General features: G+C 39.1%; 1 protein-coding gene across 1 annotated transcript; it reads left to right on the top strand.

The window, feature by feature from the left end:
* The first annotated feature begins 1,131 nt into the window (after positions 1-1,131).
* LOC133984497 (interferon regulatory factor 4-like) lies at positions 1,132-11,386 on the top strand. The gene is made up of 8 exons (XM_062423850.1): positions 1,132-1,339; positions 2,034-2,220; positions 2,470-2,546; positions 3,882-4,014; positions 4,150-4,251; positions 6,423-6,800; positions 8,331-8,443; positions 10,414-11,386. Exons 1-8 carry the CDS (start codon positions 1,142-1,144, stop codon positions 10,570-10,572), a joined length of 1,347 nt encoding a protein of 448 aa, XP_062279834.1. The 5' UTR covers positions 1,132-1,141; the 3' UTR covers positions 10,573-11,386.
* Positions 11,387-17,281: the final 5,895 nt, after the last annotated feature.

Genomic DNA, 17,281 nt, shown 5'->3' with positions numbered 1-17,281 from the left:
ATAGGAAGTAAAGTAAAGTGATGTTTAAGCAATGTAGAAGCAGCCATTCATAAATTCACTGAACTATGAATGTTATATTACTACTATTAGATTATTATTGTTATTATTGATGATGCATTGATGTGTAAGCAGCAGTGTAATGTTTTTTGGTGTTTTTTCTTTAAATCTATAACACTACATCACATTTTATGAGTTGATTATATGTATAAAAAGGCAATTTAATGTAAAGTAACTAAAGCTGTCACATACTGTTAATGTGGTGGTGTGATATAGTTACACTGAATACTTACCACTGCCAAAAAAAAAAAAAAAAACTTGATTTGAACTACTAGATAATCCCATTAAGTGTTTGTTTCTCTAGAACGTGGTTATTATAAGAAGTGCACGTGCAGATATGACACCGATTATAATAATCTTATCTGTTAGAGGGGCAGTTCTTGTTTAATTGTCTGTTACAATCTTCCAAATGGGATGTTTTTTGTTTTTTTTATCGTTCATCATTTCTACTGTAAGACCACTTTATAGTTATTTTTCGTAAAGCTTTAATCGTTTCAAAGAATTGTTTTCGTCTCCGTCCCATGATTTTCCACGTGTGCGGGTGTGTGACACATTTGTCACTGACGCCGGCAGGGTTTCCCCCTGCTCGGTGTCTTACTGGAGATCTGCTGCTGTGTGTGCGCAGATAAGCTTCGCAGGCAGCAGCCAGCAGGTGCGTCCTCCTCTCAGCATCCCCGTCTCTCTCTCTCTCTCTCTTTCTCTCTCTCTCTCTCTCTTTTTGTCTCCGCCCTCCTCACGCTCTCTATAGGCTGGTGAATTTAAGCGGGCGCGCTGTAATGATGAGGGCTTTCTGACTGAGACTGATTGATTTCAAAACTTGACGGGTTTCGAGTTTCACAGGTAAGACCACTCCGATTAAAAAGGCACAGCTTCTTTTTTTCTGCGTGGGAGAGATATATATCAAGTGGTTTAACCTTCAGTGAGTTTTACATACTTGGATAGACTCATCATCCTTTTTCTTTTCTTCTTTTTTTTTTTTTGTTCTTAACTTTTGCAGTACTTTCTAAACACCCATGCATGAGCACATGGCTTTGCATTGCAGGATCTAATCGTGGACTTGTCGCGTGCGTCTGTTTGGGCAGAGATGAACCCCGACTTGGATTACAGTGGCTCCGGGAGCAGCGGCAACGGGAAGCTGCGGCAGTGGCTGATCGAGCAGGTGGACAGCGGGAAATATCCCGGTCTGGTGTGGGAAAACGATGAGAAAAGCATCTTCAGGATACCATGGAAACACGCCGGGAAACAGGACTACAACCGGGATGAGGATGCCGCGCTTTTCAAGGTACGAGACCCCCTCCAACCGCATCTTTCATCCATCCAGAGTACAACATCTGTCAGAATGAAAAAAGCGCACAAAGTGACACAAAAAACCACATGTTTAAGAAGTTGTTAGAGTGTTACAATAAACATCCTAAAAAAGCAAGATTAATAACTCATGCACATTTAGCACCACTTGGGAGTTTCGGTGGCTTATTGACTGTGTTTCATATGTATTTCATGGTGTAAAACACTTTGCATTGCTTTACTGTGTGAAATGTGGCATATAGAATAAGGCTGGAAATGACATTTATAAAGCCTATTGATGGATTCATGTCCTCGACTCCTTGTTTTTAACCCTTTCTTGACAGTCACAGAGCCAATTATGACTTCTTAAAACTTCAGGAGCAACAATCATGAACCCAGAATATATTCAGTTTGTGTCATAAAAGACAAACAACTTGAAAATATAGAAATTTGAGATGCAAGAAGTTGTTTTTCCCATGAGACATTTAAAAAAAAAAGATGATTTTTGCTGATTAATTATCTGTAAATGACTTATTCTTGAGAGGATGCTTACTGTAACTAAAAAAAGTCATTTCTTCAGGCTTTTACAATAAGAGCTTGAGTCCAGTTTGCAACACTGCTTTTTTTTCTCATCCTGTCAAAAACTACACTTTTTAAAGTTGTACGTGGGTGACTTTTGTGTGCATGTGCAGGCCTGGGCGCTGTTTAAAGGCAAGTTTCGGGAGGGGATCGACAAGCCGGACCCGCCGACCTGGAAGACACGTCTCCGCTGCGCCCTCAACAAGAGCAATGACTTTGAGGAAATCGTGGAGAGGAGCCAGCTTGACATCTCAGACCCTTACAAAGTCTACCGCATCATCCCCGAGGGAGCCAAGAAAAGTCAGTCTCACCTCAAAGTCAAATATTAGCTTCTCTTTATGATTTTTATTTGTATTTTTAGAGTTGGACATTTTCTGATTCCACTTTTGTGTGATTGATAACTTTGAACCATTTAATGTCACGCTTCATGGTGTCAACACATGTGGAGTTTTTACTTGTTTCACATGCTGCAACTTGTCAGAGTTAGTTCATTCAGGCTTGTTTTTTTTTTTTTTTTTTAATGTTATCTTTTCTGCCTTTTCCACTCAGGACCCAGACAGGAGGACAGTCCTCTGAGTCCAATGAGCTATGCGGGGCACGCTACCTACCCTGCCCTGCAAACTCAGGTGATTTTCATACATATTAAAATGAGTGAGTGAGGTGGGAGGAGAGAGAGAGAGAGAGAGAGAGAGAGAGAGAGAGAGAGAGAGAGAGAGAGAGAGAGAGAGAGAGAGAGAGAGAGGTTGGATGTGCAGCAGAAACAGTGGATGAGAGAGCACACTGCATGCATGCATGAATGATCTTGGATGCTAAGCACCAGATGCTAAGTGGAGAGTCACAGGTTCATAAGCTGCATCCCAAAGTTTAACTAATGTTACTTTTTACTTTTAACTGATTACTGATTTGAGTGTTGTTGGAAATGTTGAAATTTTGAGAACATTGCTACAAAAGTGAATAGTATTTATCTTTTAAGTATCCAAAATGTAAAAACCATGTCAGCAGCTGATATTAAAACACATGCATTTAAACTTTTATAGACAATATCAGGCATTCAAATAATGATAATGTGCATTTTCTACATGTTGACTCAATTTTAGCTTGTGTGTGCCAAGGTGGTAACCAGGATTTCACACCTCACACTTCTAAGAAAAGTCGTGACTGGTTACAACGAAATGTTATAAACGTTTTGGTGCTGTGACTAATTATTTTTAGTTTGAAAAATGTAAAAATAATGGAAAATCACACTCTCTTAAAACTCAAGGCGACTTCATCAAATCATTTGTTTTGTCAAACCAACAACTTAAAACCACAAAATATTCCATTTACTATCACACACAACAAACAAAATCAGCAAATCTTAATTCATGAGAAGGTTTATAGCAATCAATGTCAGGTCTTTATACTGGATAAAAACAACTTAAATGATACATATTTTATTGATGGTCAGGCCTATTAGTTGTTTTTTCATATTTCTGGTCATTTATCAGCCTAGTTATACTTATTTAATACCTTTACAAGTAAATAAACAGGAATATTATTGTACTATATCAACTTCACTACATATATCCTACATTCATTTTTCTACAAATGCTGTTTCACTAAGAGCAGAGTTGCTTATTTGACATGCTGTTAATGTAATGGGAGTTTTAAAAGATAGCTTTATTAATAATTCATGTTTCTGGCACAAAACAGCTACATTTTTAGAGAGTTTACAATGCGCCACTATACTGTTTAATCCTGCTGTGGAGCTCCCTCAGTTGCTGCAAGTCATAAAAAACAAAGCTTTAAAAACAATAATCACTATAAAAGTCATGTTTTTATGACTTTCTATCTGCTTTAGGCTTAACAACAGGTTATATTATTTACAACTTCCCATATAGAAGCTAGCTTGAAGGCAGCATATCTCATGTAAAGAAATGTATGGTTGTCTAAAGTTTAACTGATTTTATCTCCGTGTGTAGATGCCTCCGTATGCAGCTGAATGCAGCTGGAGAGACTTCGCTACGGACCAGACCTCCCTGCCGGAGCTGACCTTCTCCCAGTGTCCCTGTCCCCCCCGCAGCTTGCCGTGGCAGGGTACAGCCATGGAGAATGGTACAGTACTCCATATATTCATATATAGAAGCAGGAGCATCCATGCCAGTGTTTTTAGCATTGCACACACACAGTTTGTTTTCTCTGCTTGTGTTGAGTTCTTGTGTGTGTGTTTGTGTGTGTGTGTGTGTGCAGGGTATCAGCTCAGAGCCTCAATTTACTCTTACGGTCCTGCTGATAGTCAGCCTTCGCCTTTTACACTGGACGCCGGCATCAGATCAGCGGAGGCACTTTCAGGTAGACAAACACTTTCAGTTCACTTTTCTTTTTCCTCCTTTTTTGCACGCAATAAAATCCAAAGGAGGGGGCCTCTGGGTCTGGGTGACATCCTTAACTACAGATTAAATGGGATTTCAGTTTAAGATCAAGCAGTGAATACACCTTTACGTAATGTATAAACACATGGGAGTATCATAATAAGTCCATATCTACAAGACAGTTCTTTCTTTAAAGTCATATGCAAACATATTGTTGCAAAGATGAAGACACAACTTTAAAACTATGCAGTCAAATTTTTGCCTATATACATTTAGACGACTTTAAAAAAGCTAATCAATGCAGTATTGCAGAGTGGACTTTGGATAACTCTGCTCTGATGTATCAGCTGTAGTCAAAGTTTAAAAAATATCTTAAAATTGCAAATGCAGCTCAGATTTTAAACCTTTAAAAACTTTTTCTACGATAATTTTTTGGCATTTCTAAGAGACAGGGATCAGGTAGAGAAATGTGTTAGAAGCCAGATGTCGTAGGAGAACATTTTTCTATTTATTATCATTATTATTAGACAGGAATAGAATAAAAGTAACAGTACAGATGTTAAAATGTGTTACATTACGATCGGCTGTGGCTGCAGGCGGTACAGCGGGTCGTTCCACTTATTGGAAGATCGCCGATTTCGATTTCCGACTCCTCTAGTCCACATGTCAAAGTGTCCATGGGCAAAAAAAACTGAACCCCAAATTGCCCCCAATGGTTATACCTCTGCCATCAGAATATATGTGTGAATGAGTGAATATGGCTTGTTTAAACTGGCCTGACCGGTTTACATTAGCTTCCTGTTCTGCAGCATTTAAAAACAAACAACAACAACATAACACATAAAGCTACACAGACATTACAGATGAGGACTTCAGCGTTAGAGTACGATGGTTTACGTGAGCTGGATCAGTGTTTGCAGGTGCGTCCTTCCATCAGATAGTGTTTATATGCCTGTTTGAAGTGTGTAATAGAGGTTAATGCTCTAATGTAATATGGGAACTCGTTACTCGAATAAATGCATGATGGGAACTTGATCTGGTGAAGTGTCGTGTGTCTTGGAAGTAGAGCAGTAAGTGTTTGGAGGTTGAGTTATTGTTCTGAATGGATAGATTATATGTGTAGTTGTGAGTCAGTGCATTAGAAAGTGAAGTGCAGTGGTGAGTACGAGGGGGGGAGTTTCCCATGGATCTTACACACTCTATTGTGTAGCCATGGTATTGGTTCAGTAGTTTACTCTGTTGTGAGGGACAAGGGAGACAGTAGGATGTATCTGAAACAATACCAATGAGATATGAACGTGGTTTAGTGGATAAGTAAGATATGAATCAATGACTACTTACATTATGTTTTCTTGACATTTATAATTGATTAGAGTTCAAACAGTCATCTACATAGTGACGATCGGAGGGGAGTTTTGAGATGTTGACATCAGGTTTTAAATCAGAAATAAACATTACAGTATCATCTGCATATACGAGACAATTAGATTAATCACATACCTATTGGAAAGGTCATTGATATACAGAAGAAAATGTAAAGGTCCCAACATGCTGCCTTGTGGAACTCCCATATTACAAGTTATAAGGGGGGGATTTTACATGACTGATTTCAACCACTTGGGACTTGTCAGATAGATATGAGGGGAGCATCATTACCTCAAAGGCTTTATAATAATCTATAAAAATTTCTCCAATGTCTCAAAACGCAGGCATGGCAGATCAGATAGAGTAGGACCCACAGATTTAAAAATGAGAGTGATTTAAGGAGGCAAAGATGGAAAGCCCGATACAACCATTGATCAGATGGTGGAAGAGAGACAAAATGCTGACAGCACAAGTCTTAAAAATACATATTTAAACCACAGATGTATCACATGCATGAGAATTTATGAGTTCAAAATGTCAGACAGCTCATTCTGTGTAAACTCAGAGAAAGAGAACAGGTGGGATGTAAGAGAAGAAAAAAAAGGTGGGGGCTTATTTGTGACTCACGTAAAAGTTAACTTCACTGCAAATTACAATTAACCCTTAATTGTACCGATATGATGTGAACAAGGATGAATGAAAGACAATACACCACACTAAGAAACAGAATTCAATGAAAAAACATATTTAATGACCTGTACCTGTGTCTTTTTGTCCTTTACATAGATTTCCGTCTGCATGTGTCTGTATTTTTCCGGGGCAATCTGGTGAGGGAGGTCACCACCTCCAGTCCGAAGGGGTGTCACCTCACTCCGTGCACCCCAGAGGAGAAGCACTACCTTTCCCCGGAAGGCCTTGAGCTGGTTCCTCTGCCTGTGGACAGCCTGGCAGCTCAGAGGAGAGCGGAGGATTGTCCACCGAGTCCTCCGTCCAACCTGGAGAGGGGAGTGTTTTTGTGGATGACGCCAGACGGACTCTACGCCCGCAGACTGTGTCAGAGCCGAGTGTACTGGCAGACAGGACTGTCGCCGTACGGAGAGAAGCCCAACAAGCTGGACAGAGAGGTCACCTGTAAACTCCTCCACACACAGGACTACCTCACAGGTGAGACAGCAGGAACACAACCACAACTAATGATTAATTTATCAATCTATAAAGTATCAGAAAAGAGATAAATGAGTCCAAAGTGGCATCTTCAGATTGACGAAGCAACCAACACTATCCAAAGATTTCATTTGCAATCATGTTAATAGAAAAACTTCACATTTTAAAAGCTGGCAAGCATCAAATATTTAAGATTTGTGCTCGATAAATGACATAAAAGATTATCAATAGATTCTGTCAGTGAAGTACAGCAGGATATCGACGGAAAAGCTACCAAAAATGTTCTCTCTTCTCTCCCTTCCTATACTTATAACATAATATAATATGTTAAATGTCTAAATACAAGCAGCCGTACCAAACATAAGAATTTAACCTGAATAAAATCGTCAAAACATTAGATTTTTAAAGGGGCACTCCACCAAATTTTACTCATCAGGTTCAGTTTACTTTTCTTGATGAGTACATTTCAATCTGTGGAAACAGTTATAATATTTCTTCTGTGGCTCTGTAGGGAGCTAGCATAAAAGTCTGAGAGCATGTTTCTGTAAATATCCCCCCATCCGACAATAAAACAGTGAAATGGATAATTCACCAACTTGCCATGCAGAGAGGACAGGCCAACAAGTCAAAAAAAGAACAAACAGTATACTGTCTCTCTGCAAAACCGAAAGAAAAAGATAACCTGGGTGATATCATAGTGATGTCATTCGGGTTATTTTGGATTACGGATGTTCTAAATTTTAAAATTGATAACAGAGAGCCAGCATTACAAACTGGAGGTGCGTGAAACATGAAAGACATGGGTGTTTAAGAGGGTGGGCGTCTAATGAAAGGTGCGACCAAGCTGCGTTACAGGAAATGTACAATCGAGTATTTTTTAGAACTTGACCCCTTCAAGGCATTAAAAGTCAAGATATCTCTGCCTCCACAGCATAAATTATTTCGGTTGATACCAAAAAAAGCATTATGGTTAAATTCACAGCCATACAACCAAATACCTGCTTATCTGACTAATGGTGTCAACACTAAACAGGGTCACACTGAAGCAGAGTGAGAGGCTTAGTTTACTGTAAATCAGTCGCACAGTTTTTACTTCTGCAAAAAATCAAGTTTGTGTCTTTCAGTTAAACAAACTGCATCTCATTTACTGTAAACCACTTATAAGAACAAAACCATAAAGAAACACCCCCCCCCCCCAAGAAAAGCCTATTTGTGAACAAACTTTTCAAAGTAAGCATCTCATGGTGAGGTGAGTCACATGACTTCATCACAGCCACATCATCCCCACCCACATGCTAAGACAGCCCCAGCTGTGTAAGTAAAAGCTCTGACACCTAATTGTATTTGCATACATGGTGTGACCAGGACTTTCCATTCGAATCACCCCCCAAAAGGTCACGCTTCTTCAAATGAAATTCTGCTTCTTCAAATGAAATTCTGCTGAATTCATTTGAATCTGCCAGTTAAGATGTATTACTGATATCAAAAGCATTAATAATGATATGATCTTATCTCCTTCCTGGTTATCAGAGATCCAGAGTTACGGGCTCCACGGTCGGCCACTGCCTCATTTCCAGGTCCTGCTGAATTTCGGAGATGAGTGTCTGGACCCACAGAGACAAAGAAGGACCCTCACTGTCCAGGTGACAATTAGCTGCTAGCTGTTTCCCATGTGTTTGACTGCTGCTTGATTATCTCTGCTTCAATATCTCCTTACAATCAACACACCAGTCCTCAGTGAGATCCATGCACATTCAGATTGCTGATTGCGCAACGTGAAACACAATAGTGACTTTGAGGGTCTGACATTAGCTCAGTATCACACTTCAAACAATCAAAAAGGAAGATTTGAAAGCTGGAAAGTTTGAGGTATGGTTTCAAAAGTGAAAAATAGGATTTGAAAGTCTTTTTTTTTTTTTTTTTTAATAGGAGATATTCTTACCTCAGATGCTCAGATGCAAGTGTGTTTCAATTGATCACACATGCTATTTTAAACAATTCATGCAACATTTATCTTAAATATATATAATGATCTGCTTCATTACCCATCCTGTGTGCAGAGATGTGGGACAGTTATCCTCCTGTGGGAGTGACTCTCAACAATAATAATAATAATAATAATAACAGGCACTGACATTTGTGCAATCTGTCAAATTAGAGTCCATGCAAACAGGAAGTAGTGCAACTCAACGTCACATCACACACACACACACACACACACACACACACAAACACACACACACACACACACACACACACACACACACATGTCTGTTTACAAGAATATTTACAGATATACAGCGTTGGCTTGTGCAGTCATGTGAAATACTCGTATTCTGAGTGCATCATAAACAAGTCTATCTGATCCTAAAGCTCCTTAGAGACATACCATGACATCTGATGTCATGGTATGTCTAATCATTCAGTCCTTTGCAGGATAAAGTCTGCAAATGAAATATCCATTATATTTCTCTTCTATTAAGAACTTCATCAATGTTACCACCGATCTCTGGCATTCACCTTTTTAATGCCCCGAAGCCTGAATGATGAGATGTTTGAAGTCATTGTAATGTACTGCTAGTGGGTAATCTGTCATTTCTCCTTAAGTCTGTACGAGTTTCTTCATTGTCACAATGTTTGCAGGGTTTTAAAACATATAATTCAGTCAGATAATCAGGTTGAATCTATCAAACATCTGCAGGTTTAGGGTTAGCAAACAACCCAGAAACAACCCAACACATGGAGACTTAGCCAGTTGTGCTCCAGCATTTCTAGGCCCTTATTATTACTATTACAGTCTATTAATAATCAGGTTGATTTGTCATTTAGTTTTCACTCCTTTACAGTTCGACATAATGTTCACGTTCTCAGTTTCTGGTTGCTAGGGATCGTTATTAAATCCTAACGTGAGTGGCGCAGTGGCTGCAAGGAGCATCTTTTTATGTCACTAGCATAACCATGACAACCATGCATGTGGCCATTTTTCACAGCATTTTTTTTTTAGTTCTGGCACAGGAAGTCCACACCCACATTCTTAATCATGCCCAACGAAGGTTTGATAGACCCGGTTGTTTAACAGACCAGGGAAACAGACGCCAACGAGAACAACATCAGACACATTTGAATCTAGGTGAAAAATCAGAGATGTGTGCAACTGTTCAGAGGTGAAGATCCAGACTGTTGCTGTTTAATTATGTTTAAGCACACAGCTGGTTAACCACCCAAAAACTTAAGTTACTCCAAAGTTCACTTACTAGCTTTTCTCAACACTCAGAGTTTGCTCAGTTGTCAGTATTAATCTTGAGTTACACCAAACCTAAAGTCACATGATCACAAACTGAGCAAGATCTGGAAAAAGCTTGTAAGTGAACCTTTATGAAACACTGCTAACGTTACATGCATGAAACCATTCTGACAGACTTTCAAATGTTCTTTTTTTACACTTTCAAATCCTAATTTTGCACCTGTCATACTTTTAGAAACCTATATCCAACTTTTCAAATATGAGTCTAGATTTTTTTTTTGGCTTTGAGCTCTTTTTGGTGTCAATCAGCGACCGTTTCGAGCCTTTTTTCGCCGACTTTTCGCTGACTTCTTCCTCCGATTCTTGCAGGTGGAGCCGCTGTTTGCCAGGCAGCTCCTGTACTACACCCAGCAGACGGGCGGCTACTACCGCAGCTACGAGCACCCGGGAGTCACGGACCACATAAACACCACCGAGGACTACCAGAGGGCCATCACGCACCATCACAGCAGCAGCCTGCAGGAGTGATCGGAGTGATCGGAGTGATCGGAGTGAGTTCAAGTGACTGTTTAAACTCCCGGGACTTCAGATATCACGCCACGAGCCTACAAAGAGAGGACACCAACTTGGACAATGAATATCAAATGGACCTTTAATGCCAGTTAACTGCGTGTGTGTGTGTATGTGTGTGTGTGTGTTTTTATATGATTGTGTGTGTGTGTGTGTGTGTGTGTGTGTGTGTCCAGAACCAAAGTTGCAGTATTATTTTCTTAGTTTTTTCTTCCTCTTACTGTATTTTCAGAGCACAGGGACTATTTTTCATGCAGCTTATGTGATAAAAAAAAAAACTGACAGCTTCGGTTGATTGTACTCTCGAGAAACTGTGAAGTGATTTTTAGTGCCTTAAAGGAATAATTTGACATTTTGGGAAATACACTTGAGTACATGAATATTACAAAACTGCTGGTATCAATCTAATCTTATCTAAAGTAAAGTAAAGCTATTTCTCAAAAATGTTGAACTATTCTTTTACTGTATGTAGATTTTTTCTTTTTTTTTTTTTTTAAATTGTACATAATTTAGACTTTTCTGTTACTAGGAGACACTATCATCACCATTTAGTAAATTATGAATGAACAGACGTCTCGAGCCTGGCTGGATGTTTGAGGAAAAATCTCAGGGATTTGATTTTTTTTAGATAAGCTTCTTCTACTCAATATTTTGTATCACATAGAAATATATCATGTAACTGTAAGTAAGTGTGTCATACATCAAATCTGAGAAGAGTTGAAGTGACTGTTACAAGCTTATTTGTGTGTGTGTATGTGTGTATGTGTGTATGTGGAAGTGCACTGTTCTGTAAAAAAAACAAAACCCCCAAAAAACAATAAATGGCGTAAAAGTGTAAAAAGTGACGGCCTCTGTTCATAACTGTGTGAGCTCTTCTGGTAGAGTTAGTATTGTGTGTGAGAGCGTGTGTGTGTGTGTGTGCGAGTGAGTGTCTGAACAGGAAGTGTGGTTCAGATGCAGGATGAGGCTGGTTAATCAAACACTTCGTTATCACAAACAATGTGATGACATCACGAGGGGAGGAGAAAAAGGAAGAGGTTGGCCACGCTTTCCGCGCTGTGCTGCTGTGGAGGAAAGGCCTTCCTGGCTTCTAACTCACAGATTAGAGGCTGTTTCCACTTCCATGGAAAACAATCACAAAACCCCACAAATAACATTTCTCACTGCTGCGAAATAATTTACTAGAACAACAAGGAAGATGTCGTCACGATTGCCTGTGAAAAACAATCCAATTTACTGTGAAAACCACTACCAATACCTTGTGAACATAGAAATATAAAACCACACACAGCTACAGGACTTTGTAAACAACACATCAGAGCAACAATTCATCATTTTACATCATGAATGAATGTGTTAGTTATGATTTTAAGAAACATATTAATCATTGAATCCATAAAATATAAGAAAATAATAAAAAAGTTATTATTACAGCTTCCTTAGCAGTTAAAATGATGTCATCAAATTGCAGTAAAACCCAAAGATATTAATATATATTACAGTACAAACCACAGAAAAGCAGCAAAATCCTCACAAATTAACATCTGGAACTAATGAATGATTGTTGCATGCAGATGTTGATTGAAACCACTGATTATTGAAATAGTTGCCAATTAATCTTACATCAATCAAAACATTGGTTAATCAACAGTTTCAGCAAATTGGTACCACACTTAAAATTTAACAAATGTAAGTTAAAGGCTAAATCCGGCTTTATTCTATATATAGTTTTTATTGTCAACAAATCGAATCTACTAACATTTATTATGTGTGTATCCAAACCCGTGGATCTCCGTTATTGCCTAAAAAACTATTAAAAACACATCAGTGAGCTATATTGTTACACTGAATGACATATTCCTTAATTAACATGAAAGCACACTCACCATCGTTTATTCTGACTCCGTCCTGCTGCTGGAAATACTCACCAGAGCACTAAATGTGGATTCATCCGCCGCTGGAAATAGTCCCTAACAAATGCACTGTTTATTCATGTTTGAGCAGTTTTTGCTAAAAGCGTCCAAATATGACGTTATATAATATATCTGCCACGTGTTTATATAAAGATTTACCTCCTCAGTAGTAACCAATAGGCTCGAGGCTGAGTCAGACAGAAAGGGGTCGTCGTGATGAAGTATTGCGAGATGGACTAAAGCATTGTTCGTTTTAGTCTTCTCATAGAATTTGATGACGGTAAGAAACATGAAGAATATCGACAACTTTATATTTAAAATATAAGATCATTCAAGATACTAACATTTCTGCTGATACATCCAACAACTTCAAAGGTTATTCGGCCAATTATTTAAGGCGGTAATGTAGATTCCACTTGTTTACCGTGGAGTGACTGACTCTTATAAACCACCACGGTACCTGTCGCTTTTGTATTGCGAGATGGACTAAAGCACTGCTGGTTTTGGTCTGGCAGATTATCGCCAACCTTATCCTAATCTTATTTTATAACCCTAAAATAAGATACTAAAGTGTCTGCCAATATATATCCTACAACTTCAAAGGTCTAGTGTCTAGATTCCACTTGTGGAGTTTATTAAATGACTGTGATGTTTGCAAAATGTCTTCTTTTCTGAAATTGGAGACATGTGTGATTGCTGTAATTCTACTCCCAGCAGATATGGCCGACATGTTTTTGGACTTGTCCCAACTTAAGAGACTTTTGGTCAACCATCTGCAAAAACTTTGAATGAAGTAATAGTATCAAAACTAATGTGACTAACTTTTCAACCCACTGCTGAAAAGGCCATTTTTGGAGCATTAGTTAAAGAGGTCACCAGAGGATCGATTGGAACCTTCCACAAAATCTGGGACCCATTGATTTTTGTATTTTGACAGGCTCAACACTCTCCCATTGGATCATCACAGGGAGGCAGCTGTGGCTCAGGAAGTAGAGCAGTCGTCCACCAATTGAATCGATTGGCGGTTCGATTCCCTGCTCCTCCAGTCCATATGTCGATGTGTCATGATACAAAATACTTAACCCCAAATTGCTCCTGTTGCTATGCCAACAGTGTATGAATGTGTATGAATGGTTAGATTCCTCCTGCATGGGAGCACCTGTCATCAGTGTATGAATGTTTGAATGAAACATGTAGTGTAAAAGTGGTTTAAGTGGTCAAAAGTCTAGAAAACTGCTATATAAGTACAGATTATTTACTATTTACCATAATATAAGGCCCTGATGGTTCTGTCAAACATGCATAACAACTGATGTGCACCCTGTATAGAGTATGAACTGCTCTGCTCTCCACTGGTTTTCTTCCCTCCTATTTATTTATTATTATTATTACTATTTTAATTTATGTGGGACCCTGTATCTAAATGCATAACCTGTATTGTTCTACATCTCTTGAATAAAAATATGCATAAAAAACAAAAAACAAGGCGCGCAGGTGGTCGAGTGGTTTAGAGCGCACGCCATGTACGCAGCGGACCCCGGTTCGATTCCCGGCCGGCGGACCTTCTGCATGTCACACCCCCCTCTCTCTCCCGTAATTTCCTGTCTCTCTACTTTCAAATAAAGGCGTCTATGCCAGAGAAAATTAAAAAAAAAACAAAAAACACCACATTACCTGTCGTAAGTTACAAAGTGAAGCAGAATGAAATATAAGGGTCCAGCAAACCCAAAAATGTAACATCCCCCATATGAGGAACGCAGCAGTGTCTTAAAGGAGATTAAAGAACCTGTACTTACTGAATGAGATGAAAACATGACATTTACCTGAACTGTGGTAGAAAAACTCACCTGTTACCTCAAGCACAAACATGTTTTGGCAAATTTCTGAATAGTGGAAAGAAAATCTGTTCCATTCAGTCATCTTAGAAATGCAAAAGGTCACACATGACGTACAGGCGTTTCATGCAATATACCAGTATTGAAAATAACTCTGATATTTAGAAAAGAAAGAAGAAATATGATGATGATGTGAATATATGGTGTAAATAATTAATTTCCCTTGTGGATCTTTTTTGTTTATCAGTTCGTCTCGTTGCTTTTTTCCACTTTATATCAACTGTAATTGTTCTTTTCACTCTCTTCACCTCCTCACACTTGAACTTTAACACAGAAAAGAAACAAAACACACAGTAGACAAAAGTTAAAGATGATTTAACAGATAATATGTTTTTTCCTTCCTTCAAATTTCCAATAGAAATTGCGATAATATCGTTATTATGAGTTATTTTGGCCACGATAATTGTGTAGTGAAAGTCTGATAGTGTGACATACAGTATCATTTATACGGAAAATATACCTACAAATAAAATTCACAAATTACTGGTAACATGCACGACTTTTGCCTGATAGTAAAAAGTGACGTGTGATATGTAATAATAATAATAATAATAATAATAATAATGCATTATATTTAAAGGCGCCTTTCAAAGCACTCAATGGCCCCTTACAAGGCACATAAAACTTGACAACAGTACATTAAACAATATAAATTAGGTAACATTTAGTGCAAAGATAAAGAAATAAATATGAATGTGACTATAAAGTGCATCAGTGCAACAAATAAACAAGAACGTGATTGCATAGTTAGTGTGAGACAGAGTATGCCACTCTGAGTATGAGCGTTTTCAGGCGGGATTTAAAGGTGGAAACAGAGTCCGAAGTGCAAATATCTGGTGGGAGAGAGTTCCAAAGGGCAAGGGGGCAGATCGGCTGAAAGCTCTTGACCCCATGGTGGTAGTTAAGTTGGCAGATGGGGCAAAGAGCTGGTTGGCGGAGGAGGATCGGAGAGTTCGGGAAGGTGTGTGTAGATGTGAATCAGTTCCGAGAGATATGATGGTGCCAGGTTGTGAAGGATCTTGAAAGAAGTGAGGAGCAGAATCTTAAAGTCAATGCGGGATTTGATAGGAAGCCAATGAAGTTGCTGCAGGGCAGGAGTGATGTGTTCAATAGAGGCGGTTCTGGTTATGATACGGGCGGCTGCGTTCTGTATGTAGGACAAGCTTATCAAACGTTTGTTTTTGTGAAATCATAAACCGCACAAAAGCATCTTTTACAGAAAACAGTGTCACTTATTCTGCTCTACATTCAACGTGAGATCATTTTACATTATTTTTTCTATGATGTGTCAAATTGCTTCCATCCTTTTTAATTACCCACTCAATGAAGAAATCACATCAAAGTCTATAATATCGTTTTTTTGGTGCAGGTTTTGTCATTTTGCTCTCCTGAATGGAACAGACTGCCGGCAAATATAATGAAAGAAGAAGAAAAAAAAAACACAACAAAAACTCCCTTTCTCACCTCTGTTACTGTAAACAGAGAACGGATAAGGCTTTAAGGCTTTGAACCTATTTTGTGAATGAATCCGTGGGAGGACAGAAAGCTAAGTTTAGCACACAGAGAATCAAAACAACTCTTGCCTGCCCTGCATGGCTTTCCCCTACATGGGAAACCAAGACAAGAAAAGAAAGATCTGAGGTGCTGAGGAGCGTAGACAAAACAGAAAGCTGTCACTAACTGTAACTGGCACGTACTGGGGCCAGCGTGTAAATGTGAAAGATTTCATCTCCAGGGTTGAACTTTAAGGGGTCACACTGCTTCCTACAAACACAGCGGCACGTCCACGTTGTCCTCAGTTAACCCCCCCCCCCCCCTTGAACTTTCTCGTGTGAGCTCGTGGGAGTGTCGCTGTCTGTCTCCTCCGCCTGTGTGAGGAGACCTACCACAACCGTACAAGCTCGGTTTGTAGGTTCCTACACCCACGACCATAATCACACTTTCTGTTGACACCGTCATCCTCTAGGATACAATTAAAACCACCTCTGTTTGCTTTGCTCCGTATAACGGCCCACGCCCTCCACACCCTGCATACGCCCTGCACTCATTCAACTTCTCCTCCCCACAGTGCTAGACATGACGGGCTAGACGGCATGAGTGAACTGACTGAGCAACAGCTCCAGAGATGAATGGCTAAATCCGCAAAAAAAGCACACAAACCAACTGCCTGCTGCAAAAGAGGTGCACTCTGTGTGACACATCTAGATTAGTTAGAAAAAGGACTTCGATGGAAACCACTCAAACTGATTATTTCACACTTAATTCAAAGGGTTGGAAACATCATCAACACATTTTAACTCTAAACTGATTTAACAGTTAAAGAGGCAACGTGCACGAGGAGATATACAAACATATATAGAGTTTTTAAGCCTTAATAGGAGCGATGTCTCCTGGTGGAGATACAACCAGACAATCCAGGTTCAAATAAGATAACTAGCAACATCAAAGTAAATAAAAAGAATCATTTTCACGTCATTTCCACTCCTGCCTGTTTAAAGGGTTAAAACAACACTTAGGAGCCCAAACATTGAAATAAGTGGACCCCAATTATGAAACTTGTGGTGCCCATATCAGAACAGTGTGATGTTTTAAAGGAAGGGTTCAAGTCAGTTTAAAAACAACAGTCGAGAACCAAAATGAGCAGATTCTTGCTGTAATCATTCCTCCTGTTCATACTGACCATTAGAAGATCCTTTCATAATGCACTTACAATGTAAAGGATGGAGGACAAAATCCACAGTCCTCCTTCTTTGTGAAAAAAATGTATTTAAAAGTTGATCTGAAGCTAATATGAAGCTTCAGCCGTCCAAATGAAGTCAAATCAAGTAGATATCTGTCAACATTACAGTCTTTTTAGTG

Source organism: Scomber scombrus, chromosome 8, assembly GCF_963691925.1.
Source record: "Scomber scombrus chromosome 8, fScoSco1.1, whole genome shotgun sequence".
NCBI classification, from domain to species: domain Eukaryota; kingdom Metazoa; phylum Chordata; class Actinopteri; order Scombriformes; family Scombridae; genus Scomber; species Scomber scombrus.
Note: the sequence above shows the minus strand (reverse complement) of the source record. Positions and strands in the feature narration are given on the sequence as shown.